The sequence below is a fragment of the Talaromyces rugulosus genome, chromosome III (assembly GCF_013368755.1).
Source record: "Talaromyces rugulosus chromosome III, complete sequence".
Classification (NCBI taxonomy): Eukaryota; Fungi; Ascomycota; class Eurotiomycetes; order Eurotiales; family Trichocomaceae; genus Talaromyces; species Talaromyces rugulosus.
This window is the reverse complement of record NC_049563.1, coordinates 4535884-4559207: the sequence shown is the minus strand read 5'-3', so window position 1 is coordinate 4559207 and position 23324 is coordinate 4535884. Positions and strand designations below refer to the sequence as shown.

General features: G+C 48.3%; 6 protein-coding genes across 6 annotated transcripts; 4 read left to right on the top strand and 2 right to left on the bottom strand.

Annotated features, from left to right (window-relative positions):
- Positions 1-240: 240 nt before the first annotated feature.
- On the top strand, positions 241-1658 carry TRUGW13939_06344 (uncharacterized protein; the record flags this gene model as incomplete). Its single annotated transcript, XM_035489497.1, has 4 exons — positions 241-282; positions 349-1182; positions 1242-1530; positions 1591-1658. 4 exons carry the CDS (start codon positions 241-243, stop codon positions 1656-1658), a joined length of 1233 nt encoding a protein of 410 aa, XP_035345390.1.
- A 3667-nt stretch (positions 1659-5325) lies between these two features.
- On the top strand, positions 5326-6627 carry TRUGW13939_06343 (uncharacterized protein; the record flags this gene model as incomplete). The annotated part of the gene is made up of 4 exons (XM_035489496.1): positions 5326-5354; positions 5414-5648; positions 5715-6171; positions 6233-6627. The coding sequence occupies 4 exons, from the start codon at positions 5326-5328 to the stop codon at positions 6625-6627; spliced, it is 1116 nt and encodes a 371-aa protein (XP_035345389.1).
- Positions 6628-6867: 240 nt separating this feature from the next.
- On the bottom strand, positions 6868-10994 carry TRUGW13939_06342 (uncharacterized protein; the record flags this gene model as incomplete). The annotated part of the gene is made up of 5 exons (XM_035489495.1): positions 6868-8067; positions 8150-8395; positions 8719-9655; positions 9710-10797; positions 10857-10994. Coding segments are annotated over 5 exons (3582 nt in total), but the record flags the coding sequence as incomplete, so codon positions are not given.
- Positions 10995-11455: 461 nt separating this feature from the next.
- On the top strand, positions 11456-13943 carry TRUGW13939_06341 (uncharacterized protein; the record flags this gene model as incomplete). The annotated part of the gene is made up of 8 exons (XM_035489494.1): positions 11456-11489; positions 11551-11588; positions 11649-11736; positions 11790-11936; positions 11989-12191; positions 12254-12720; positions 12788-12947; positions 13002-13943. The coding sequence occupies 8 exons, from the start codon at positions 11456-11458 to the stop codon at positions 13941-13943; spliced, it is 2079 nt and encodes a 692-aa protein (XP_035345387.1).
- Positions 13944-14304: 361 nt separating this feature from the next.
- On the bottom strand, positions 14305-15258 carry TRUGW13939_06340 (uncharacterized protein; the record flags this gene model as incomplete). Its single annotated transcript, XM_035489493.1, has 1 exon — positions 14305-15258. The coding sequence occupies one exon, from the start codon at positions 15256-15258 to the stop codon at positions 14305-14307; it is 954 nt and encodes a 317-aa protein (XP_035345386.1).
- A 151-nt stretch (positions 15259-15409) lies between these two features.
- Positions 15410-22250, top strand: TRUGW13939_06339 (uncharacterized protein; the record flags this gene model as incomplete). The annotated part of the gene is made up of 8 exons (XM_035489492.1): positions 15410-15566; positions 15623-17404; positions 17455-18251; positions 18307-18633; positions 18693-18986; positions 19676-19794; positions 19869-19993; positions 20074-22250. The coding sequence occupies 8 exons, from the start codon at positions 15410-15412 to the stop codon at positions 22248-22250; spliced, it is 5778 nt and encodes a 1925-aa protein (XP_035345385.1).
- Between the last annotated feature and the right edge of the window lie 1074 nt (positions 22251-23324).

The following is a 23324-nucleotide window of genomic DNA, read 5'->3' as shown; positions in this document are numbered from 1 at the left end:
TCCTGTCGTTCGTTTCATGAACTATCTCGGGACTTCCAAAAACATTTGACGCCTCCTGCCAGACAATACACAAAGAAACTTCGTCTTAACTCCAAACAACTCGCTTCTTCTCTTCACCTATACCTTTCGCTTCGACCGGGCGATACATGATCGGGCTTGTCTGAGAGGACAACTCGCTCCAGTCGACGTTGCGCGAAACTGAGCACCCGAATCCCCGTTGGATCTGGAATCCCCCCCATCATGTCTTCAGGGTATATCCGGTACCTGCTGTTTGCTCTCGTTGTGAGTTGCTATCCCTGCATCGGGAGGTAATCAAAATCTATAATACTGATTCCGCGTCACCACCAGGGGTTGGCAATTTTAGGCTTCATCTCGAGATCATCATTGCCTCTGCCCGAGAGGTACGACTCCAGCCTTCTTTCCACCAAGGGCAAGGGCCAGGAACCCGTTAATACCGTTAATACTGGTGGCACTGTTAATACTGGCAACACCGTTAATACCGTGGACACAAGCCACCAAAGCCCGGCCATCTCCCAGCCCCAGTCTCTGACTCCATCCGGTGACCGTGTCAATGCGACTTTTGTGACGCTGGCGCGAAATAGCGATGTCTGGGATATCGCAAAGTCTATCCGACAGGTTGAGGATCGCTTCAACCGAAACTACCATTACGATTGGGTTTTCTTGAATGACAAACCCTTTGACGACACGTTCAAGAAAATCACAACTTCTTTGGTGTCAGGGACTACTCACTACGGAATAATCCCCCCGGACCATTGGTCATACCCTGATTGGATTGATCGGGACAAGGCCAAGAAAGTGCGTGAGGACATGAAGGAACGCAAAATCATCTACGGAGATTCAGAGAGCTACCGCCACATGTGTCGTTATGAGTCTGGGTTCTTCTTCCGCCATGAGCTAATGCTCAACTATGAGTTCTACTGGCGCGTGGAGCCCAGCATTCAGCTGTTCTGCGACATTTCCTTTGACCCGTTTAGATACATGAAGGAGAACAACAAAAAGTACAGCTTCGTGCTCAGCTTGTACGAGTATTTCGACACCATTCCCACACTTTGGGACAGCGTCCAGAAGTTCATGTCCGCCAGTCCCCAGCACATTGCGGAAGACAACTCGATGGGCTTTTTGAGCGACGATGGCGGGAAAACATACAACAAGTGCCACTTTGTAAGTTTCTAATTCCTTTTTTTGGGGGGGTCTGATCGGTTGCTTATTTGTCCATGTAGTGGTCCAACTTTGAGGTCGGCAGTTTGGAGTGGTTGAGATCTGATGCATATATCGACTACTTCAACTCTCTCGACAAAGATGGCGGGTTCTTCTACGAGCGATGGGGTGACGCCCCTGTGCATTCGATTGCTGCGGGTCTTCTTCTGAAGAAGGAAGAAATCCACTTCTTCAATGAAATCGCCTACTACCACGTCCCATTCACCCACTGCCCAACTGGCGAGCAGACACGACTTGACTTGAAATGCCATTGCAATCCCTCGGAGAACTTTGACTGGAAGGGCTACTCTTGTAAGACGACTATTCAACCAGATTTACCGCAAGAAAAAGCCGCTAACCATAACCCGATAGGCACATCCCGCTACTTCCAGATCAACGATATCCCAAAGCCTGAGGGCTACGAAAAAGAAGAAAATTGACTATCCGTTGCTTTGAAAGTGATGGGTGGCTTACTCCTGACTGCCCTATTCGTATTAACAGCTACATACGGGTACCGTCGACGCAGACGACGTCTAACTCAACACGTCTCGAATGGGATATTCTCGTTGACCGACTTTCGCCTCCGAGGTGAAGGAAGAAAATAATTGAAAAAAAAGAGTCAATTTAGTACTGGAATTGGCTTGGGTAAGTTCGTTACGAAAGCTACGGCTAATCGTTTTTGACTCATCTTACCTACTGAGATGGGCTGAAGAATTTGCATTTCACGAAACATTTAATTGTTTTGTTTTAGTGGGGAATTTGTGTATTTATATATATTGGTCTGCGGCTTATATGGGAATGCTTTACATACATGCTTCCCTGTGTTTTTATCTTGTCGGTTTGGGGAAATATTCGTTTTAAATAGGACTGGCGTTATTGTGTTTTTGATACCGAATTGTCGATATCAGTCTGACCTACAAGGAGTATACCAATATGAACGTTGGCACAGCCCCTATTAACAAAGAAACTAATGTCTTGGAGATACGATAAATCATATAATAATTTATCTCGATGGTTAATCCTCCGTGATCGAATACGGCACCGGCAAATTTTTGTCGGCGTCCAAATAGGGAAGAGGAGTTGTCTTGGTTGGCTTTAAAAGGCAGCTGTTTCCCTCCTCCTTCTCTCTCTCCTCACAACACCTCTCATAGCTGCTATCGGCTATGAGAATCAAAGTCCAAATCTTCCTTTTTCATCTTTTATCACTGAGCTTCTCTCACTGAGCTCTATGCATAATGCCGCATCAGGTTATTATCACGAGATGATTGTATAACCAAAGATGTTGGCTCACCATATCCGGGGGGAAAACACAAGGATATTTTGAAGAACGGTCCTGAGCATGTCTTCTCGTTACCGCCTACATTGGTAGCATGTCACCTCTGGATCGTTTCTGAATATGGAGCTCGACTTTGGCGAAGAAACACTTTTCAAAATGACGAGTGTACGAACAATAGAAGGGACTAAACCGAAAGATTGGCCACTACCATTCTGCTGGTTAGACATAGGTCGAAAGGTGAGGAAACTTTTGGCTTCTTACGGTTTACCTTCAATGACTAACTGGAATGCTTACTTAGAGCTTCATTGCACAATTCCAAATACGGATGCCGAGTTCGAGAGGTTCAAGGAAGACGAGTCCACAAGTTGGAAGACAGCTCTCGATGAAAGAATTACCAGACTCACTGTTCAGTGTCGCCGGAATTCCTTGTGAAGCCGTACGGTTCCCTAAACTCACCGATCGCTCACCGGTTAAACCAACCAACCTTCGATGGCAGCCCAGAATATAGCGAGGAGCTACAGACATATGCATCGTTCTCTGAGAGGGCGAGAGGAATACTCGATAACATCAAAAGCTCTGGATCATAAACGCTTTGCTAACTAAGGAAACTTTCTGGTCTGGAGGACATTGAACTTCCGCGAGTAGCCGTGGACGAAATGCAGGTCGATGTCCCGGTGGATTTGGTCCTGTCGAAGACAGTCGAGGCAAATCAGGTCATGGTTATCACTCCCTATAAGGCCGATTTCAAGGACACCACAACAGTTTTGAAAAATATTGCACTCTCTATGGTCAGCCTTTCGTCACTGCGGCACGTCGAAGTAGCTACTGTCTTCTATTCTTCTATCCAGGGTGCCGAGGCAGATGTTGTTCTTGCCAATTTCCTTTTGACAGAGGGCGTGGGTTTTCATGAGAGAACCTGGGCGACTTGATCCCATGCTCTCGCGAGCGAAGTATGGCCAATTGTCTAGTATTTCATCGGAAACTTTGAGGCAGCAATGAGTGGACAGGCAAGAAGCAATCTAGCGCTTTTTTTTCTTTTTCTTTTCCAGTCCATCCTACCTAGTTCCCACTGGGGCATTTTTATCTGGTAGATGGAGCACAGAAGTTCCGCAAATATACCATTCTCAATGAGTCATGCTCTGGCGTACAAAATTGGCTCTATCGACCCAAGGGCCTGGAACACTTCCGCCGATATCTTGAACAAAGTTCCAACCGAGAAAAGCGGCTGAGTCTGGGAGTGTAACGAGTTACGAGAAGTCTTTAATATCCACTTCAAGACTTGACGACATGACTCTTCCGGCGGTAATCCGCTTATCAGAGAGAACGTATCGCAGACATTTACACCCGCACATTGTGTTCGATAGAGCAAGTTGAGACATCAACAGAAGAAGCCCAAAACGTGACGAACGATTCTACATATATTCTGGATCGTTCAGCACCACATCGCCGATAGGTCGACGTCTGAAGAAGATTTCGATGAAAATGGAGGTATTTAGGGTGATGGAAATTATGGCAGCGGAAAAAATACATATGGAGAAATTGGCCATCAGATGAGAATTTGAAACTCATAACTGAATCCGAAGTTTGAATTTGGTGGCACCATTTACGAGACTCAGAGACGGTGATCAAAGGGCTCCCTAACAACCTGACGGGGCACAGGGAAGCGTTCATATCCCATAATTTGATAGTTTGATTAGAAGATGCTGAAGCGACCTGCTTGCCGTCAGGCGAGAAAGCTACAGCATTAACCCAATCTGAATGTTCTTGTGGTATCTCAGGTTGATTGCTTATGCTTATATCCCATAGCCGGACTGTTCTATCAGTAGAAGCTGAAGACTGATTGATCAGGTTGAAAAGGGGAACGTTCTGGCGCAAGGCTGATTCCCCTCGGAGGAGCCAATCATTTATCCCGTACATTGATCATCTAATCTACTGATAATACTGCTATATTCAATCATTTACATTTTGCCTTGTAAATTATTATAATAGTCAGAAGAAAGGTTTAGTGACTTGAAATGTGTCACATACAGAACAAAACATAACTCGGTTTCTGAAGAGTTTGATCCCCAAACTAACACCATCTATAATTGCTATCAATTGATTAATTGTCGTTAGTCCTAGATAAGGTATAAGAAAGCGGGGTTTTATGTTTTATATCAATTGTACACATGCATGTATAGTGTGTTTATATTGCTTTAAAGATAGTTAATATTTCAATTCAACCTAGTCACCTTTTGCTTCGGAAGTATATAAAAGCCGATTAGAAGAATGCTACATGTACATGTAGCACTATGGACTATACCAGACTCTTCAAAAGATATATCAATTCAAAATTGATGATTAGACATTGCTAACAAAAAGAGTCAAATCACACACAGTTCCCCTTTTACTATATCTAGTGTGTTTCATGGCTTTCTAAACAAACTTACTAATTAGGACAAACTAGGTACGGGCTGTTAAAACTTGTTTTACTCCTACCGGATGCCAGACAAGGCATGTAACCCTGCAAATACAAAGCCCCAATCCTTTCTCGGGATCAATCGGCACGAAACAAGAAGATCTGCAAGAAGAAAAATCCCGTGCTCTCTGTTCGCTGTCAACTCATTTCGCACGCCCCGCCGGACGCCCCTGGGACGGGTTAGCGCTGTCAATGGCCGATTTCACCGATATTTGTTCGCCCCGCCGTGATACTTGGGCTGCCCCGCCATCCCGCTCCTGTTGCTTGCTTGCTTTGCTGTCTTTCCCAGTCCTCCATCTCTCCCAGAGTGCTTCAGTCCAATTTCTTTTAGAACCCTTTTAGACACAGACTTCATCTCGGCCCAATTGCAAAAATGGTTGTTGGCTCAGTTCTCGTCACGGGGTGAGTCGGCACACTTCCACAAATGCGTCCTCAGCAAGCTAATCCGGACTCAACCACAGAGGAACGGGCTATATTGGCTCCTTCACGGCCCTTGCTCTCTTGGAGGCTGACTACAAGGTTGTCATTGCCGACAACCTGTTCAACTCGTCCCCAGAGGTCATCAACCGCATTGAATTGATCTCCGGCAAGAGACCCGACTTCTTCCAGGTCGACATCACCGACTCTACCGGCTTCGACAAGGTGTTTGCTGCACACCCCGACATTGACAGCGTCATCCACTTTGCAGCCTTGAAGGTAAGACTCTGTCTACACTCTGTTTCTGCCTGCATCAGCGAGCTGACAAGAGATTGTTCGTGACAGGCGGTCGGTGAGTCGGGTGAGAAGCCCCTCGACTACTACCACGTCAACGTCTATGGCTCGATCAACCTTCTCCGTTCCATGCAGAAGCACAATGTCTACAACATCGTCTTTTCGAGCTCCGCCACCGTGTACGGCGATGCCACTCGCGTCCCGAACATGATCCCTATCCCAGAGGAGTGCCCTCTTGGCCCTACCAACCCTTATGGAAACACCAAGTTTGCTGTTGAGACTGCCATCACGGACTTTATCAACGCCCAGCGAAACAACGCCACCAAGGCCGGCAACGCTGACGAGGCTGAGAAGTGGAACGGTGCCCTGCTCCGTTACTTCAACCCGGCCGGTGCTCACCCAAGTGGTATCATGGGCGAGGACCCTCAGGGTGTCCCCTACAACTTGCTTCCTCTTTTGGCCCAGGTTGCTACTGGCAAGCGTGAGAAGATTTTGGTCTTTGGTGACGGTAAGACATCACCCTTCTCTAGCTCTACGAAGATTAAGCTTGCTGACTCTTCTAACCCCAGACTACGCCTCTCGCGATGGCACCGCTATCCGCGACTACATTCACATTCTCGACTTGTCCAACGGCCACTTGCGCGCCCTCAACTACCTGCGCGCCAACCACCCCGGCGTTCGCGCCTGGAACCTGGGAACCGGCCGCGGAAGCACCGTGTACGAAATGGTCAAGGCCTTCTCTACCGCCGTCGGCCGTGATCTGCCTTATGAGGTTGCACCCCGCCGTGCTGGTGACGTGCTGGATCTCACCTCGAACCCAACCCGCGCTGGCAAGGAGCTTGGCTGGAAGACTGAGCGTACCCTCGAGCAGGCCTGTGAGGATCTTTGGCTCTGGACCAAGAACAACCCTCAGGGATACCGCCAGCAGCCCCCCGCTGAGCTGCTCGCGGCTCTGAAGAAGTAAAGAAGAGGATTTACTTAACAAGCCGGGAGACCGGAGATCTTTCCAACATCTGAAAAAGGTGCTGTAAATACTGGTTTAATATACAGTGCAAACAGATTAATGCTGCAGGAAAAAGATATTTTCTTAGATAGACTGAATGAATGACGTTTGAATATTGAAACTTTTTAAAACCAAACAACCCGTTCCTTAATTCTATGCCTAGTAAATGCCGCTAATATAATGTGAGTTTATATAATGCACTCAAAACGCCGATTCCCACTTTTGTTGTTACTTGTTAGCTTTTTTGTTCCTTCTCGACCCAGCTGTTTGCGTTTTGCCAGAGGAAGAGGTAGCAGAAGAAGACGTAGATGAATTTTTCGAGGTAGCAGCAGTTGTATCTGCCTTGTTTTCCTTCGTCGTCTCTGTTTCCTTCTTCTTTGCTTCCTCTTGTTCCTTCTTAGCTAAAGCCCGCTTCGTGGCAGCTTCTTTCTCCTTTTCTTGAATTTGCACCTCGCTAAACTCCCAAAGCTGCTTGGCCAATTGCTCATCCTTGACTTCGTTGCGCAGGTACTCGATTTCGCGGCACTCCTTGAGAAGCCAGCCACCCTTGGCTTCGCGTCGGCCATACTGTGCCTCCATGGCAGCGTATAGAAACGTTTGGGCGCCTTGTTGAGGAGATTTGAGAACCAGCCACCAGAAAGGCCATGTGATTAGATACAAGAACAGACCCCAGAGAGAGCCTCCCGTGATCCAACGGCGTGTTCCGGGAGTACGACTGAACCCTGGATCGACCACGAGCACGCGAGCGTTCATGGGTTGTTGGTCCGGTCGTTTGTAAGCTGACAGATGTTTTTGAAACGCTTGGGCGAAGATCATGAGGGATAATTTGGTCATGCCGTATATGCTCGACGGGCTCTTTTTCTTTTTCTTTTCGCTGGCGCTGGCTTTAGAGGTGGCCCTTTTTGTAGATTTCTTGCCATTGGACAATGCCCCCTCTGTCCGTTCCAGATCAATCGTGCCCCCAATATAACTCGAACACGTACTAAAAATAACCCGCACATCTCTATCCGGCGGCTGTGCTCTGATAGCCGGACTCAGAATACTCAGCAGATGGAAATTAGCCAGATAGTTCACCTGCCACTCCTCATCCAGACCATCTGGCGTAATCCTAGGCAGATTACCGCCAGAAGGTTTCAGCGTGTTTGCACACAATATAATCATGTCCAGTCGGCGCGGAGGTGCATTGTCGACCCATTTCGTGGCGAATGTGCGGATCGAGTGGAGGGAGGTAAGATCGACTTGTTCGGCGTAGATGAGTTCGTTGCCTGTTGAGTGGCGTAAGTCTTCGATGCAATCGACAAGAAACAAGTCGGTGGGTGCGTGCTGCGTGAGCAGGATAATCTGGGCGCCGCGAGAGGCCAGGTCGTAAACGACTGCGGCACCGATGCCTGATGTTCCGCCCTAAACCGATACCTATCAGCTTTCTTTTTTTTTTCACCCTAGGTATTTCCGAATAAGAAAAAAAGGAAAAAGGTGGATGTACCGTCACCATGACTACTTTCGAATGCATCAGCCGCACCGAGGTATTGCGAGCTCCGCCGAAAAAGTATTTGAGCAGGGCGACCACGGTGACGACCGCTGCCGCTTTGAGGATTGTGAAGACATAGGGGATTGCGGATATGCCCTCTGCTACTCCGTGATATATGATAGGAATAGGCATGTTTTGTTTTCTTGCCTGCTCTTGTCGTGTGGGATGTAAATTAATGGGGGGACGCGGCCGGCGGTGATGCTATATCAATAATGTCTAGAAAGGGATTAGCGTGTAGTTTCGGCCAGTGTCAACTGTATGATATGTATCAATTGATATAGACAATAATAATGCTTTTATCTCCAGGGTGGATTAATATAACTGATCCAATTTAATATTTTAAATCTAGTAATGTACATCTCTAACTAATGGATCAAATATAATACAGCCATGTTGATAATACACACACCCAATCCAATACCCGGTTGTCGCTATGCTGATATCATAAATCAAGATTGTTTAATAGTATACACCAGGAGAAGGGAGATTTAAAAAAAAATACCAAACCCCCTTCCCATTTAAACAGCAACTGCTGCAGTTTGCAGTCCCTCAGACTCCAGCCCATCCTGGGACAAGACAGCATCTTCGCCGCCCATATCTGCAGGAGCAAGCCCGGCATCAGCGAGCATGCGTTTCTGCTCAGCCTCTTGCTGTTCCATCTTGATCTTCTGACGAGCCGACGCCGCTATTCGTAGCTTTTTGTTGGACGAGAACTCGGCTAGGGCTCGCATCATGCGCTCTTCTACCATTTCCTTGACGTGGGTTGCAAGGGTTCGGTCTGTGAAGATGCCGCCGGTACGGTAGCTCAGCCACAGGTATAGAATGAGCGATTTGTGCAGGCTTTCTAGTTCGGTCATGTAATCCTTGCTACCAGACACAGGAGCCTCAAGTACATGTAAATTGAGTTCCGGGATATCCAATAGACGGCCACACGTGTTTGTAGCGACGCAACGGACGAAACCCTTGGCAGCGTTCACTAGGATGCTATCGCGTTCGGAAATAGGCGCAGCCATGAAAATTAGCCGGTCGTCAATGCTGAGATCATGGCACTTGTCAAGAACGCCAGCAATTTCAAGTTGGCTCCGTGTTTTGCACAGGAAAAAGAGCGGATGGACTTCGACCATTGTCATGATGCGGTTGATGAGGAACTTGAAGGAAACGTCGTAGGGGAAGTATCTTGCGATGCGCTGGAATATAGTGTCATTGGGCAAAACACCTGCAGCTCTGATCGGCGGAGGCTCGTAGTCAAGCGCCTCACGTATATACGGTAGATCCACGTCTTCGAGCGATGTCACCAACCCTATATTGGCCCCCTTTGACTTCACATCTGATACTTTCTCGTTTGCTGCGAGATAACGGCCAGCACGGCCGCCGATTTGTTTTATTTCTGGTATCGTGAGTCGGTGGAGGCCCATGGTCCCTCTTTTGATCAACGTCTGGAAAATAATGCGTCGGCATTTCCTATCCCCGACAATCAGAATTAATGCAAAAATGAACCGATTACTAAAAACTTACAGGTTGAGACCCATACCAATCGCATCGCTTGCAACGAGGAAATCGTAGTCATTGTCCGGGTCGTTGAATAAACTGGCTTGCTGGGTGCGAATCTCTGCCGGAAGCCCACCGTAAATTATAGCGGCACGTTTGCCTGTAACTTTCTCAATCTCGCTTTTAAGAGCATGGATCCCTATTCTTGAAAAGGAAACAAGGCAGTCTCCTTTCCGCAGCTTTCGAAAGTCGTTGCGGAGACTGGTGTCTTCTGCTTTTAGGGGATTCAGACGCTCATACCGATGGATTTTCAAGTCGTCGCCGGTCAGAGCCACAAGTTCCTTGATCAAAGGTACCGTCCGTGCTTCACCGCAGACATGCAATTCCTGAACACGGGTACCCATAAAGGCTCTTGTCCAGGCCCAGCCGCGATCGGAATCGGCAATCATTTGAATTTCATCGATTACACCCACTTCAAACTCTTGGTTAAGATTGACCATTTCCACGGTGTTGCTGAGAATCCGTGGAGCAGTGTCGGGAATGCGAACTTCATCCCCCGTGATCAAAGCGCATGAAATACCTTCCGCAGTGAATCGGGCATAAACTTCTTGCGCAAGCAGTCTCAACGGCCCGGCGTAAAACCCTCTCTGTGCCCCTTCAAGCCTCTTCAAAGCTCGATAGGTCTTCCCCGAGTTTGTTGGGCCGACGTGCAAATGAATCGTGCGGCGTTTGGCGCGAGCGTGCGGATACCACTCAGCTGGATAACGAAGGTCCGCCACTTTCTTCTGTTCCACCACGTTGGGGCTCTCATACTTGGCCGTCAGATCCTCGTTCTGTTGTAGGGTTCTGATTTCTCTTAACACGCCTGCTTGTCCGCCTGTCCGGAATGCGTCAAAAAGTGTCACTTTGAGAGTCAGCAAGTCGCTTTTTTCCGGGCCTAGTCGTAACCGCGCTGCGTGGTTGACTCTGCGAGCAAACGCGGTCCATTTATCAAATCCCGAGTCCGTGACATCGATGTTTTTCCCGTATTCGTTTAAAGCATGTTCGACCACGATGGGAAACTGGGCTTCCTTCCTTTTCACCCATTCGCCTTCAGGAGCACGCGAGCCTTTAGGCTATAGCCACAAAGAAATGATTAGAATGTAGTAGGACTATAAAATCCAAGAGAGATTACCTTTCCACGACCTGGCTTCCTTGCCAGCACCGACGTTGATGCGAATTCCCGGACACCTGAGACGGTGGTGAGACGCGGTCTGACCGAGCAGAACAGGCACTGAGCGCCCTGAAGCGTTCTCAACCTCATGGCCAAGCCCTATACAGTGGCTTTTAACAAGGCGATGAGCACATTGAGAGCGCAGTGCAGAGACGTGGGCGCAAGTGATGCCGATGGACGCCGCGACAAGTAAATCCGTGGCGCAAAAAATATTGTAGATTTGGCTGCGAGGCTGTTATCCCTGAGCGGGTCCGCTAAGCAGCTCCGGGCCTAGCGCGGGTCTATCGCGGCTTCCCGCTCCCAAGTTAGTGCGTTACAACTTACTGCTGTCTCTCTCTGTATGGTGGGGACTGATCCAGGGAGTCGCATCAGGACTCAATAATACTCTGTCTTTCGCAAACAACAGCTCGTGTACAGTCCAACCCTATCCCTGGCTCTTGTCTCCTTCTCCTCCCGGCTCTCTCTTCGCCACTCCAAAGCAGGCTTTCCGACTGCCTGTCAACCCGGGGTCTGACTGCTACTCGCCAATGTGGACTTGGGCCTAGTTGTTGTTCGGCAGCATGGCTCCTTCATTGATCAACATTCAACGCGACAGTGAGTCCCCAGCTGGAGCTTCCACTCTGCCATGCTCTCTTTCTCACAGCTGCATAAACAGTTATTTTGGATGCTATCCGCCATGCAGGTGGAAATGACGTATGCCGCTGTCCCTACACCTCCGACCCCGCATACTAGATGGGCTGACCGTATTTTCAGTGGAAAGTTTTGGTGGTGGATGAGCACAGTCGGAAATTGCTGGACAATTCAGTGAACGAAGACGATATTCTAAATCACAATGTGACAAGTAAGGCAACGTGGCCGAGCTCTCAAGAATAGGGAACTAAAATAGACACGCAGATATCGAACAGATCGAGCATCGCCGGCAGGCCAACAAGGAGATGGATGCGCTGTATATTCTGTCGCCTCTACCTCACATAATTGACTGTCTCATGGCAGACCTGGAGAAGCAGCGTTACGGGAGATTTTTTGTCGTCTGGACAGCAAGTGAGGAGCTGTTTGTACCTGTGCTGAACGTTGGGCTAACATTTCTTTAAAGTCTTGGACCAACAGCAACGTGCGAGGCTGGACCGTTCGCAAATGGCTCGCGATTTGATTGGATCGATGCGAACTTTGAACATCGATTTCTACCCTAGAGAATCCCAGCTCGTCACATTCCGGGATCCCTGGAGCTTTCCCATACTATTTCACCCGGGCTGCAACAATCTGATCCGGGAACATTTGGAAGGATTGGCTCGAAAGGTAGGGATCTCCTATATTATACATTATATCACGGCATCGGAACATTCTGATAGAAGATCCAGATCGTTTCCCTTTGCGTTGTCTTGGGCGAGTACCCTGTAATTCGGTACTATCGACCTCGGGCGCCGACCCACGAGGCTGGGGTATTGTGTTCGCACCTGGCTCGCTTTGTCCAAGACGAGTTGGATAGATATGCTCATTCCAACAGAGAATTTCCGCCGCAGACGCCGCGACCAAGAGGCGTTCTGCTCATCGTTGACCGATCCATGGACTTGTTTTCGCCGTTGCTCCATGAGTTCACCTACCAGGCTATGGCACACGACTTGCTACCCATCAAGGATGGCGACAAAGTTACATATAAAACAGTACTCAACGAGGGTTCGGAAAATGAGGAAGTCAAGGATATGGATATTGGCGATCATGACCGCATCTGGGTCGACTATAGACATCTTCATATGAAGGATGTTCTCGAAAGATTAGCCGAAGACTTTGCGAAATTTCGAGCAGCAAACCCCCAGTTTGCCGAGGAGTCAGTTACTCCTATTAATGCTACAAGGATGTTATACTAACTATTTTTCTTTCGTCTTTTGTCTTAGGGAGTCCAACGTCAGTGTTAATACTATCAAAGACATGTTGGCAGGCCTGTCGGATTTCCAAGCCGGCAAAAATGCTTACACTCTGCACTTGAACATGGCACAGGAGTGTATGAAGCTCTTCCAAGAGCGCAACATGCTAGAAACTAGTTCTGTTGAACAGGTTCGTTCTCATCAGTGTGATATATAACTATAACATCTTCTAATTCCAATATAGTCTCTAGCTACAGGTTTAGATGAGGATTACAAGAAACCAAAAAACCTTGCAATTCAGCTTGTCCGTCTTTTGGATGACGAATCCATTATCCCTCCGGATCGATTGCGGCTAATTCTTATTTATTTGATGTACCGAGACGGTCTCCTAGCGGGAGATATTCGAAAATTACTGGCTCATGCCAAGCTCCCCCCTCAGGATGGCGAAGTTGTTCACAACTTGGATCTACTCGGCGCCAGAATTGAGAAGCCACTCAAAGATAATAAACCAGCAAATCATCCACTATTTCCATGCAAGCCTCCCACAGCTTCACAGCAAGAGGAGGTAAGCCTCTCGCGATTTGAGCCAAACGTCAAGGCCATGCTTGAAGATCAAGTCAGAGGCACTTTGGATTCGACAGTCTTTCCATTTACCCGGCCTCAAACAGACCCAGAGGGTGCCATGCAGGATCAAATAGCACAATCTTCTCTAAGAAGCGCGAAGCCAACTTGGGCCCGCACTAGATCTTCCGCAGATCAACCTCGTCAACGAATCTTAGTTTTTATGGCTGGCGGCGCCACTTATGCGGAAGCACGAGCCTGCTATGAAATGTCCCAGGCATCTTCCAAAGACGTGTACCTGGCATCTTCCCATATGCTGAATCCAGCTTTCTTTCTTCGCCAACTAGGCGATCTAAGCACAGACAGAAGACGATTGGACATACCGGCAGAAAGGCCTCGACAGACAGCGCCTGCCCACCTTTTTGAAAAAGATCCTCCGCCACCCGTGACCAGAAAGCCACACCAACCCGTGCAGTCCCCTCAGCAGCAGGCCGCACAAATTGCCTTTGCCACCATGTCTCTCAACAACAAACCGTCGCCACAGGGATCGTCCAACGGAACGCCAATTCCAGGAAAGCCTCTTAAGAAGGAAAAGGAGAAAAAGAGGCATCATTTTTTCAGGTGATCTTGCTTGTTATTTGCTATAATACCACCGGTCTATACCCTTTTGGTGTGGGTGTGCATCGTCTGAGCATTTCCATGGCGGTCTACTGTGTCTCTCTTCTTTCTACAAGGCGTGGTCTGTTCACTGTTTTGTTTTAATCGATACCATTTGTCTTATCGTTTCAGAGGGAGTTAGACTTGATCTTAACAAGAATTGAGCATATTCAGTGAAAAGTGGAATCTCAATCTTGTATCTTAGGCACTAGGCAAGCACACCTCACGGACAGAAGGTATATTTGGTATATTCGGGAGGTGTATTTGAACTGAATGTGATCGAAAAAAAATGCCGGTGCTATGAAATGTGCAATGTTCTTTTTAAAAGGTCAACCTAAATATCGTTGGATATCATCACTCCCATAAAACAACTCTCGTAACTGATCACCTTTCTTCCTATCTGCCATCTGTGCACCACGCACCTGTTTCGCATTGAGTTTCTGGCGCTGCTCCTGCTGCTGTTTGCGTAGTTTCTGCCTCGCGGCAGCTGTATTATTCTTGTCGTCGATGGCCATGCCCAACCCGATGGTATCGTTTTTGGCTCTTTGCTTGATCGGTTCTCGAATGCCGGTACGCCCTACAACACCGAGCCCGACGCGGCTATCGGGATCCCAGCCATAAGCTGCGAGATAGCGGAGGCCATGCCGGGTGCGGTCTAGATGCGATGGAGGGTGAGAGTGCTCTAGGCATACTTGATGAGCAATCGATGCTTCGTGTGGCGTACCACGTTTTGTATTTGCAGATGTGTCTGTTTCGGCGTCATCTGATGGGGTTTCTGATAATGGGAGGTTGCACAGTTCACATAGATTGACAGTAGGCGCCGGAGGCGATGCTGTTTGGGTCTGTTTGTCCTCGGTATCATGGATTGAAGACTGTATCGATCTGGCTGGTAGCGAATCACTCTGGTTTAGCGATGTGAAATCCTCCGATGACCCCTGTTTTGTGCGCGATTCTTCAGCCTCTTCTTCCCTTCGCTTTTTCTTCTTTGACATGACGATAGAGAAATATCGATCGGCGACACTTGCGGAGGACGAGGGGAGTTGGGAGTCGTCTTGCCGGGTCGGTGTTGTCTGTAAATCACCAGTTGCTCGGACAAAAGGAACGCGTTTCCTTTTGATGCCGGCGCCAAAGACCTGCTGGTTCTCGAGAGGTAAGACATAGTCTTCGTCGTCGTCATCCCACGGCGTAGCCATGTTGTTGTTTGAACTGGAAGTCAAGAACGATGAGGCAAGGGTTGGTGGCTCGGTCGTGGTTCTTATCTTATCGGAAGGAACTGGGCCCATTTTATTTACCCCGCTGAGCCAATCAACGTAGCTGCTACAAAAATCTGGCGGAGGTCTTTCCGCCATGGCGAGAAATTATTCAACTACATGCTGAACACTGTTTGTTTACTCCTGGCCGTTTGCTCTGCCAGATTGCTTGTGCTATCGCAACATGGCGCGCTCTCCTTCTCCAGGCCATAGAAACAAGAGGCGGAGGATATCGCTAGAAGAGCCTTCTGCGCCGACCAGCACTGCCATCGAGATATCGTCTCGCCAGCAGCTGCAGGACTTGCTATTTCCTCAGCAAACTCCCCACGAGGCACACCGAGGTGAGTTCCTCATCGCTCGCTCTATTTATATGCACATGCTTATTATTTATTTCAAGGGATCAACGTATTCAAGGAATTCCTAACATCACTCGACCAGTCAGAAGCAGATCGCGAAACTGCCCGGAAGCTTCAAATCCTCAAGGATTACTGTGACTCGCAAACACCCCAGAAAGAAGATGCCGTGTGTTTCCCAGATCTCCTTCAAACATGGAGCCTTGCGGAAAACAACAATCATGAGAACCTTCTGGTGATGGTGCCTTCGGTACTGGCTCTGTTTCTCAAGGCCGTTTCCACCCAACTCGAGTTCCGGGACTTTGGCATCGCGCTGTGCAAGAGTCTACTGCACAAGGACCAATTGCGCTTGTTCAACCGCCATTTGACAGCACCGAAGGCAAAAGAGCATCTGCTATCTCCTTGTATCCGACTGCTTACGGAGGTTGTCAGCTTTGATGGCGGCGTCGCAGCTCGTCTCGTCCATGCCAAGCGGGACATTACCTACAAACGACTGGAACAATTCTTGACACCCAACAAGAATCAACTGGAAGATGACTCGACTCAGTCCAAGAAGAAGTCTACCCTGCGACGAAACGCTATGCGCTATGTCTTGGCGAATATGCGGTTCTTGCAAGGCCCTGCCAAGAGCGACTTCATCGAACAGCACAAAATCATCCGGGCTTTCTTGGAGTTTATTCGACGTGATACCCGCGATATTGTAATAGACGTTATTAGGGCCATTGACCGAGACGTCGCTCACGACTCTTCTATTGCTCGAATCACCAAGACAAGGTTCTTCAATAGATGGAACTTGGAGCGGCTAGTGACTCTCTATGGATACGACAAAGATTTAGACGCCGAAGAATCAGATGTTTCGATTCCGAATGAGATACACAAACTTTTGTTACAGATCTGCACGGTCCCAGAAATGGGAGTGTTGCTTCCGCAAAACGGCTGGTATCCGTCGTCGTCAAGGGACTCCGACGCCCCGACGGCCGAGGATGAGGATTCTATTGATTTGGGCTTGGATGCCCCGTTTCACCAAGAAAAATACAAAGAGGCTATTCCAGTACGAAATGGAATTTTATCGGCGCTCACCCAGGCCCTACGCCCCGAGTCCGACACACTGCAAACAGAATTGTTACTTGAAGTATTCAAATCCGCACCAGAGCTTGTTGCAGATTTCTTTACCAAAAGAGTCATGTTTACTGCAGAGCCCAAAGCTACGCCAGCATGGCTAGGTGAATCAGCGTTTCTCTTCTCTACCGTTCAATTGCCAGTTCCTGCCAAATGTGGCTGGAAAGGGAACTCAGTCGCACTGCCGCCACCAATTTCCATTGTAGCCGACAATATATTGCCTCGTCCACTGAGCCAGAAAATGTTGACGAGATGTCTGCTTCAGAATACCGACCCAATCGTTACGTTGTTTGCTGTTCGCCTTTTGACAGCCGCTTTCCGCAAGCTTCGTGTTGTTCTGAAAATGTTTGATAGTGACCATGGTCGCTCCCAGCCCTTTTGGGATCAGGCGTTACAGAAACTAGTCTTGGAATTTTGCGAGCGTTGTCCCTCGATTAAAGATGTCATTCTTACATTCAAGCGAACACCGAAAGAAGATATTAACCAGCAAGAAGCAGTCATGGAACTGCTCTTCATGTACCACGACGTGGTCCCATCAGTTGCGTGCGAGGAGAACTTTGACGTCACCATCGTCATGGTCGACATCCTCAAACAATTGGAAGATTCCAGCTTGTCTGATGAGGATTCGACTGCAGCCTTGAGCTTATTACAGAGCACTCTACATGTCGCGCATCGCTCGGCATCCATGCGCTGGTGGCAACAACCAGGTGAGTAATATATTGATTTACTTTATGTTCTTGCAACTGATTTTCAACAGCATCTTTCCAGTTCTCTGCTTTTACATGCATCTTGAAAGTCCTAGTTACCACCCCTGACATGAATGCTATGAAACAAATTCGTGAATTACTCCAAGTTGTGTTGGTGGAGAATTCCATTTTGACGAATTCGAATGCTTCATTTGATGCCTTGGCACTCAGCCTGAGGGACTCTGATCCGGACAGCTTGCTTTCACGGCTGCAATTTCTAGATAACTGCCTATGCCGCATCGCGAAGAAACCGGTCCACTACGAGGACCTGGTTACGTCCTTGCTTGATGGTCGCGAGGAAGGCTTGAGTGCTCTGGTTGCAACGGTAAACGAGCAATGGCCTTTTGTGCTCAAAAGTAAAGATTCATCGAAAGAGGAATCCATCGCCTCCTGGTTAGCCTCGTTGCTTCGACATCTAAAGGTGGCTGGCGAAGACAAGACTGCACTGAAAACCGTGCGGGACAATCTTTCTGAGCTTTCAGAGTCGAAGAAGACTCGATCCATTTTCAAGAAAGCATTCAAAGGCGGCGATGAAACGGAGCAGCAGGACGAGGAAATGCCTGATGCTGACGTCAAACAGCAGACACATGCACATGCCAAGTCACCGGCTGACCTGCTAGATATCTTCGGCATGCTTCCAGTTGAAAGCAGAAACCATACGGAGCTGTACAAGTGGGAAAATGACGAGATGGACGTCGCCATCGAGCAGGGGCAGATCAGAGATTTGGTGTTGTGTTTGTGCTCAGAATACGAAGAAATCCGACGTCAAGCATTCACAGTTCTCACGCGTCTTATGGCAAAACTCAAGGTACGAGATATAGAAAACTCGACATACGTGTAGCAGACAAGCTAATTGAATCTAGGATTCGAATTACACCGAATGGAGGTCTATTTACCTTCTCATTGGAGAACTCCGCGAGACCGTCAATGCGTTAGGATTCGAGACTCCTCTCCCCTATGTTGCTGGGGAATTTGGTGCCAGTTGTTTGACGGTGTTGACAAATCCATTGCACAAGATGTATGGAAAGGTCAACAAATACCTCCAAAAGCGGCCGTCCTGGGAAACAGAAAAGATCCCTTCCTACTGGATTGATAGAGTAATACTGCACGAGCCTGAAAATGACGACGGTTATCTCGAAGAAGTGAACTGGCTTTTGGACTTGCTTGTCAACGGCCTTCGCACAGCCCAGGTAAGATACACGAGTCCCAGATAAAATATGGTCTCAAGATCTATGCTAAATCGACACAGGATCTGGAAATCTACCGCCGGGCAAACGTCTTTGAGCACATTTTGTCCCTCTACAACACGTCAACGTTGAATAAGAGTGTGAAAAGCAAGATCCTGCACCTCCTTTTCCGGGCCACCCAGGTGGGAGGCGGCACGACACTCATCACGCGCGCTGCAGTGATGAGCTGGATGGAGAGTCGCATAGCAGCCTCGGACTCTGAGACAACCTTGCTGGCAAACTTGGCTCGTGCTGCCTATGACACGAGTGATAAGGCTCGAGTCGACGCCTGGAGTGGGCATGCCGTATCGCAGGCTGTAGATAGGATAGCCGGGTAGACACTTTGAACGCATAAATATACAGGATAGATAAGTAGTGAAATATTATTACAGTATTTAATATAATATTACAAGAAAAATAGCTCGTGGGTCGTGGCCATGGTTGTGGCTGCCCAGGCAGGAAAAAGCGACGGATCAATCAACGTTGAACGTCCCCCCAAGACCCGCCTGACCATCTGCGGCCATCCACACCTCGCTCTCCCCTCAACATGCGCAGAAACTTTGTCAATCGTCCTCCCCCGAACCTACCTTTCTTTTCCCATCACCACCCATCCTCGTGCATACAGACCATCTCCTCCGATAGCCACTAGCTAACCTTTTCAATCGAATTGGGCCCCCCGATCCTCGTCCCCGCGCAGTTGCGTTGACCACTTTTCAACCGATCCTCCTCATCGAGTCATCTCCTTATCGAAAAATCGAACCTTGCTACGGGGCCTCCTCCCCCAGGGAGCAGTTCATCTCCTTTTTCTCTTTCACCCTCAGATCCAAGGACTCTATTATCTCATCACTGACCGACCGTTTCGGGGACGAAATCCCCCTCTCCTTACGTTGACATATTGACATCCTCTTCCCCCTTCTCTCTCTCTCCGCACCGCCCAAATTTCTCTCGATACGATACCATGAGAATCCTGTAATCGCCACCGACTATATAATCCCATCGACCTCAGCTCTCTCTCTGTGTCTCCCTCATGGCGCGCCGCTATGAGATTGAGGAGCTTCTGTGGCTACGCAATTCACCGCTAGTCACAAAACCCGACAAATTACCTCCAATCGAGGAATGGATGGGGTAAGTGGTGCTTGAGGAAGCTAGGATTACACAGAAAAGGACTAAACCAAGCTTTTTGTTGCTTTTTGTTACAGACCTATCCCAGACCCGACAACGCGAAAGCCGTCAAATCCCAAAGACCAACCCCAGAATGACAACAACAACCAAAACCGAAGACCGAATCTATTTGAAACGCGACATATCTCCAGAAACTCAACAGGTATGTGTTTATATATGGGTGGGCATTGCATTGCGATGCGATATCATAGAGAAAAATACCATTTTAACACCAATCTCCAGAGGACATCGTCCTAGGACCCCCGAAAACTGCCTTTTCCTCCGCTACTCGACTCTTTGGGAGGGGTTCTATTGATGCGACCGATCGAACTTCTCGTGTCAACGACCCCGACGAAGCAAAAACCGATCGCTTCAACTTTAAAGACAAAATCGCCAAAGACAGAGACGACCTCGAAAGACGGGACAATAAGTTTGTAAGCTTACAGGGCCGTCGCAACGAACGAGAAGATTGGAATGCCAGCCGGCCTCGCCGCACATTCAACCAAGACGAACAAGATCCAAAATTCCGGCGCAATGGCGACGCTACTCGATGGGATGGAAAAGACAAACCAGACGAGTCGGGATTCAACCGGAAAGACAAGGACGGACGCTTTGTCAAACGAGAGGTCCAACCTAGAGGGAGAAACGAGGGGAGCTGGTTCCGGGAGGAAATTGCACCCGATACTGGCGAGCTTGAAGATGAAAAGCCATACATGAAAAACAGGGAATGGCGACGTGGTGACAGACAGGTCCCTGATCGTGACTGGAATAACCGCAACCCTCGATTTGAGCAGGATCCCGAGTGGATGGATTCGACAGACCGTGACGAACCCAGACAAGCCCACACGCAAGAAGACTTTCAGCGCTGGAAAGAGAAGATGAAAGCCGGCTCGGCTGCGCCGCAATCACAATTCGAAGAAAAAGCAGAAGCTGCGCCTGAACAACATAGTCCTGAACAGCACAAGGCGGAACCAAGTCATCTGGATGGTGAATTATTTGCAGCAAATCAGGCTCATCTACAGATGGATGGTGGTGGTCTGGACAACTTCTTTAAGCTGCTACGCGACTCAAAGGCATCCCAGCAACAACAAGATGTTTCGCCAGTTGCCCCCGCGGATACTTTCAAGAAAGATTCCATTTCCGCCAAAGCCTCCAAATCATCCAGATTTGCTGGCCTGTTCAGCCCTCCTCCCGACAGTCCGAACAAGCAGCAGCAGCCTGAGCCCGTGCCGGAGAAACATCGACCTGATCGGCCTGTGTCCACCGACGCTGACCAAGAAGGCTTCCAGCGCATCCTTCAGATGCTTGGAGGCAACAAATCCCGCGACGGTACTTCTCAACTTGATAGTACCCAATCGCCTCGCCCACCGTCTTATTCACACCTCGACCAAAACCGTCCAACACCACCGCCGCCGCCGGGCTTGTCGTCTCCGTCGAGGGACTTGTTGAATCGGCAGCATGAGTTCATGACCCCCCAAGAAAGCGTCCCCCCTCGCACTGTGTTGCCTCCTCCTGGAATGGAGTCCATGATTCCCCGGGATCCTCAGGCCCAGTTCCGTGACCGCGACAATCTTCTCCGTCTGATGCAGCAGGTCAAAGTATCCCCCACCGGGCCAGGCCAACATGGAAATTTACCACTGCCATCTCATAGTGGCCATACTCCAGGTATCTTGAATGTACCGGATTTGCTGTCTCGACCACAGGGCATGCAAAAAGCTCCTAGAAATCAAGCTTTCCTAGATGATCCAGCCATTGCCAACATGCAGCGACCTGATGTCGACTTGCACGAACAACCACGACGACCAGTCAATGGTCCCCCAATGGGATACTTTGAAGAAATGCCGTTTCCCGGTGTTCCTCAAGGTGGACGAGGCCCCGCAGTGCAAGCTGCTGGTGGGAGAACTCAGGGACACCCCCTGCCGATGGGTATCCCACGGCCACCTGGATTTGAACAAATGCCACCACCTCCCCCGGGATGGACTGGCCAAATGCCACCACCACAACAGGGCTCTGGACTACCCACTCCGAACCGAGGCATAAATCCAAATTTCCTCAACGGGCCAGTGCCCATGCATGGCGCAAACATGCCTCCTGGACCACCGCCACCTCCACCCAACGAGCGCCCACCATTTATGCGCGGTATTAGTGGTGGTAATCCAGGGTCTGGTAACAACTTCGGTCCTCCTCCCGGTATGATGCCTCCCCCGGGATATATGAATGTGAATGGACCGCATCCTCCTCCGCCAGCGGGATTTCCGCCCATGCCTCCTCATAACCCGGAGGCTATGATGAATATGGGAGCTGGATCATCGGGACCACATCCATCGGCGCGCCATCCTCTTCTCGACATGATGGCCCAGGTCAATAGAGGAGGTGATGGCCGAGGAGGCGCAATGCTCAGTGGCCCGCCATTCCGCTAGACTTTTTTTTGTCCAACTCACACTTTAGACCTTCTTCCCACTGATAACCTGTCTTCTCTCTAACTTCGGCAATTTTTTTTTCCCCACTCTAGTTTCATTGTCTTTTTTTCTGTGTGTTTTGTTTTAACGACACGATTTCCCCTATTAGTGTATTGCAATATGCAAAGCTATTCCCATGTCTGTAATTTTTTTCCCCCTTTCTCTTTTTGCCCTCCTCGGTCACGATTTGTTTGTGTGTTGTAACTTTTTTTTTTGGCCTATTGTTTTATAACAAATTCTTTTATTTTTTATTCTTATTCTTATTCTTTTTTTTTTATTGCCGTGAAAAGAAAAAAAGGAAGAGCAGTGATTATCTTATGTGGAGATGGTCTCGAGATGTGTGGATAACCACAAAGACAATAATACACAGACACGACAAAGTCGAATACGGAAGAAAGAAAGAAAGAAACGAAAAAAAAATGAGCAAGTTTATTAGCATTTAGCTAATATGATGGAATAAAGGGGGGGGTTTGATTTGCCTACTTACTCTGTTATTTATTTTCCCAGAGTTGAAGTAAAGTGAAAATCCATCTATCCATCAGGTGGACCCATCAGGAAACGAACAACAATCTATATTAGTTGGTTTCTTTCTTTTTTTGATGATGATGATGATGATGATGGGTTGTTGATGACCTGTATGTTAGCATTGAAATGATAATATGCTTTTACTTGCTTAACTTTTTTTTTCCCCTCTTTTTTGTTAAGAAAAAAGATGCCAGTATTATTGAAGAAGGTATAGAATGAAAATGCGTAGTAGCATTCTTGTTGTAGTCTAACTAAACTTAGTCTATGTAACTAAACCAGCGATATTTTCACGATTCTTGACTGTATATGCATTCATAAGCCAATGACAATACATGTATAATTGATACATGCATTGTATAAAAGACACCCGGAATAATCTATCTATGTAGTCTTTTGAAATCATCGCAAGTCCTGCTTGCAAGTATTCTGTATACAGGCATACAGACATACAGACATAGACAGAGATTGAAAAAAATCGCTGAAATGAATAACGATAACTATAGACGAGTA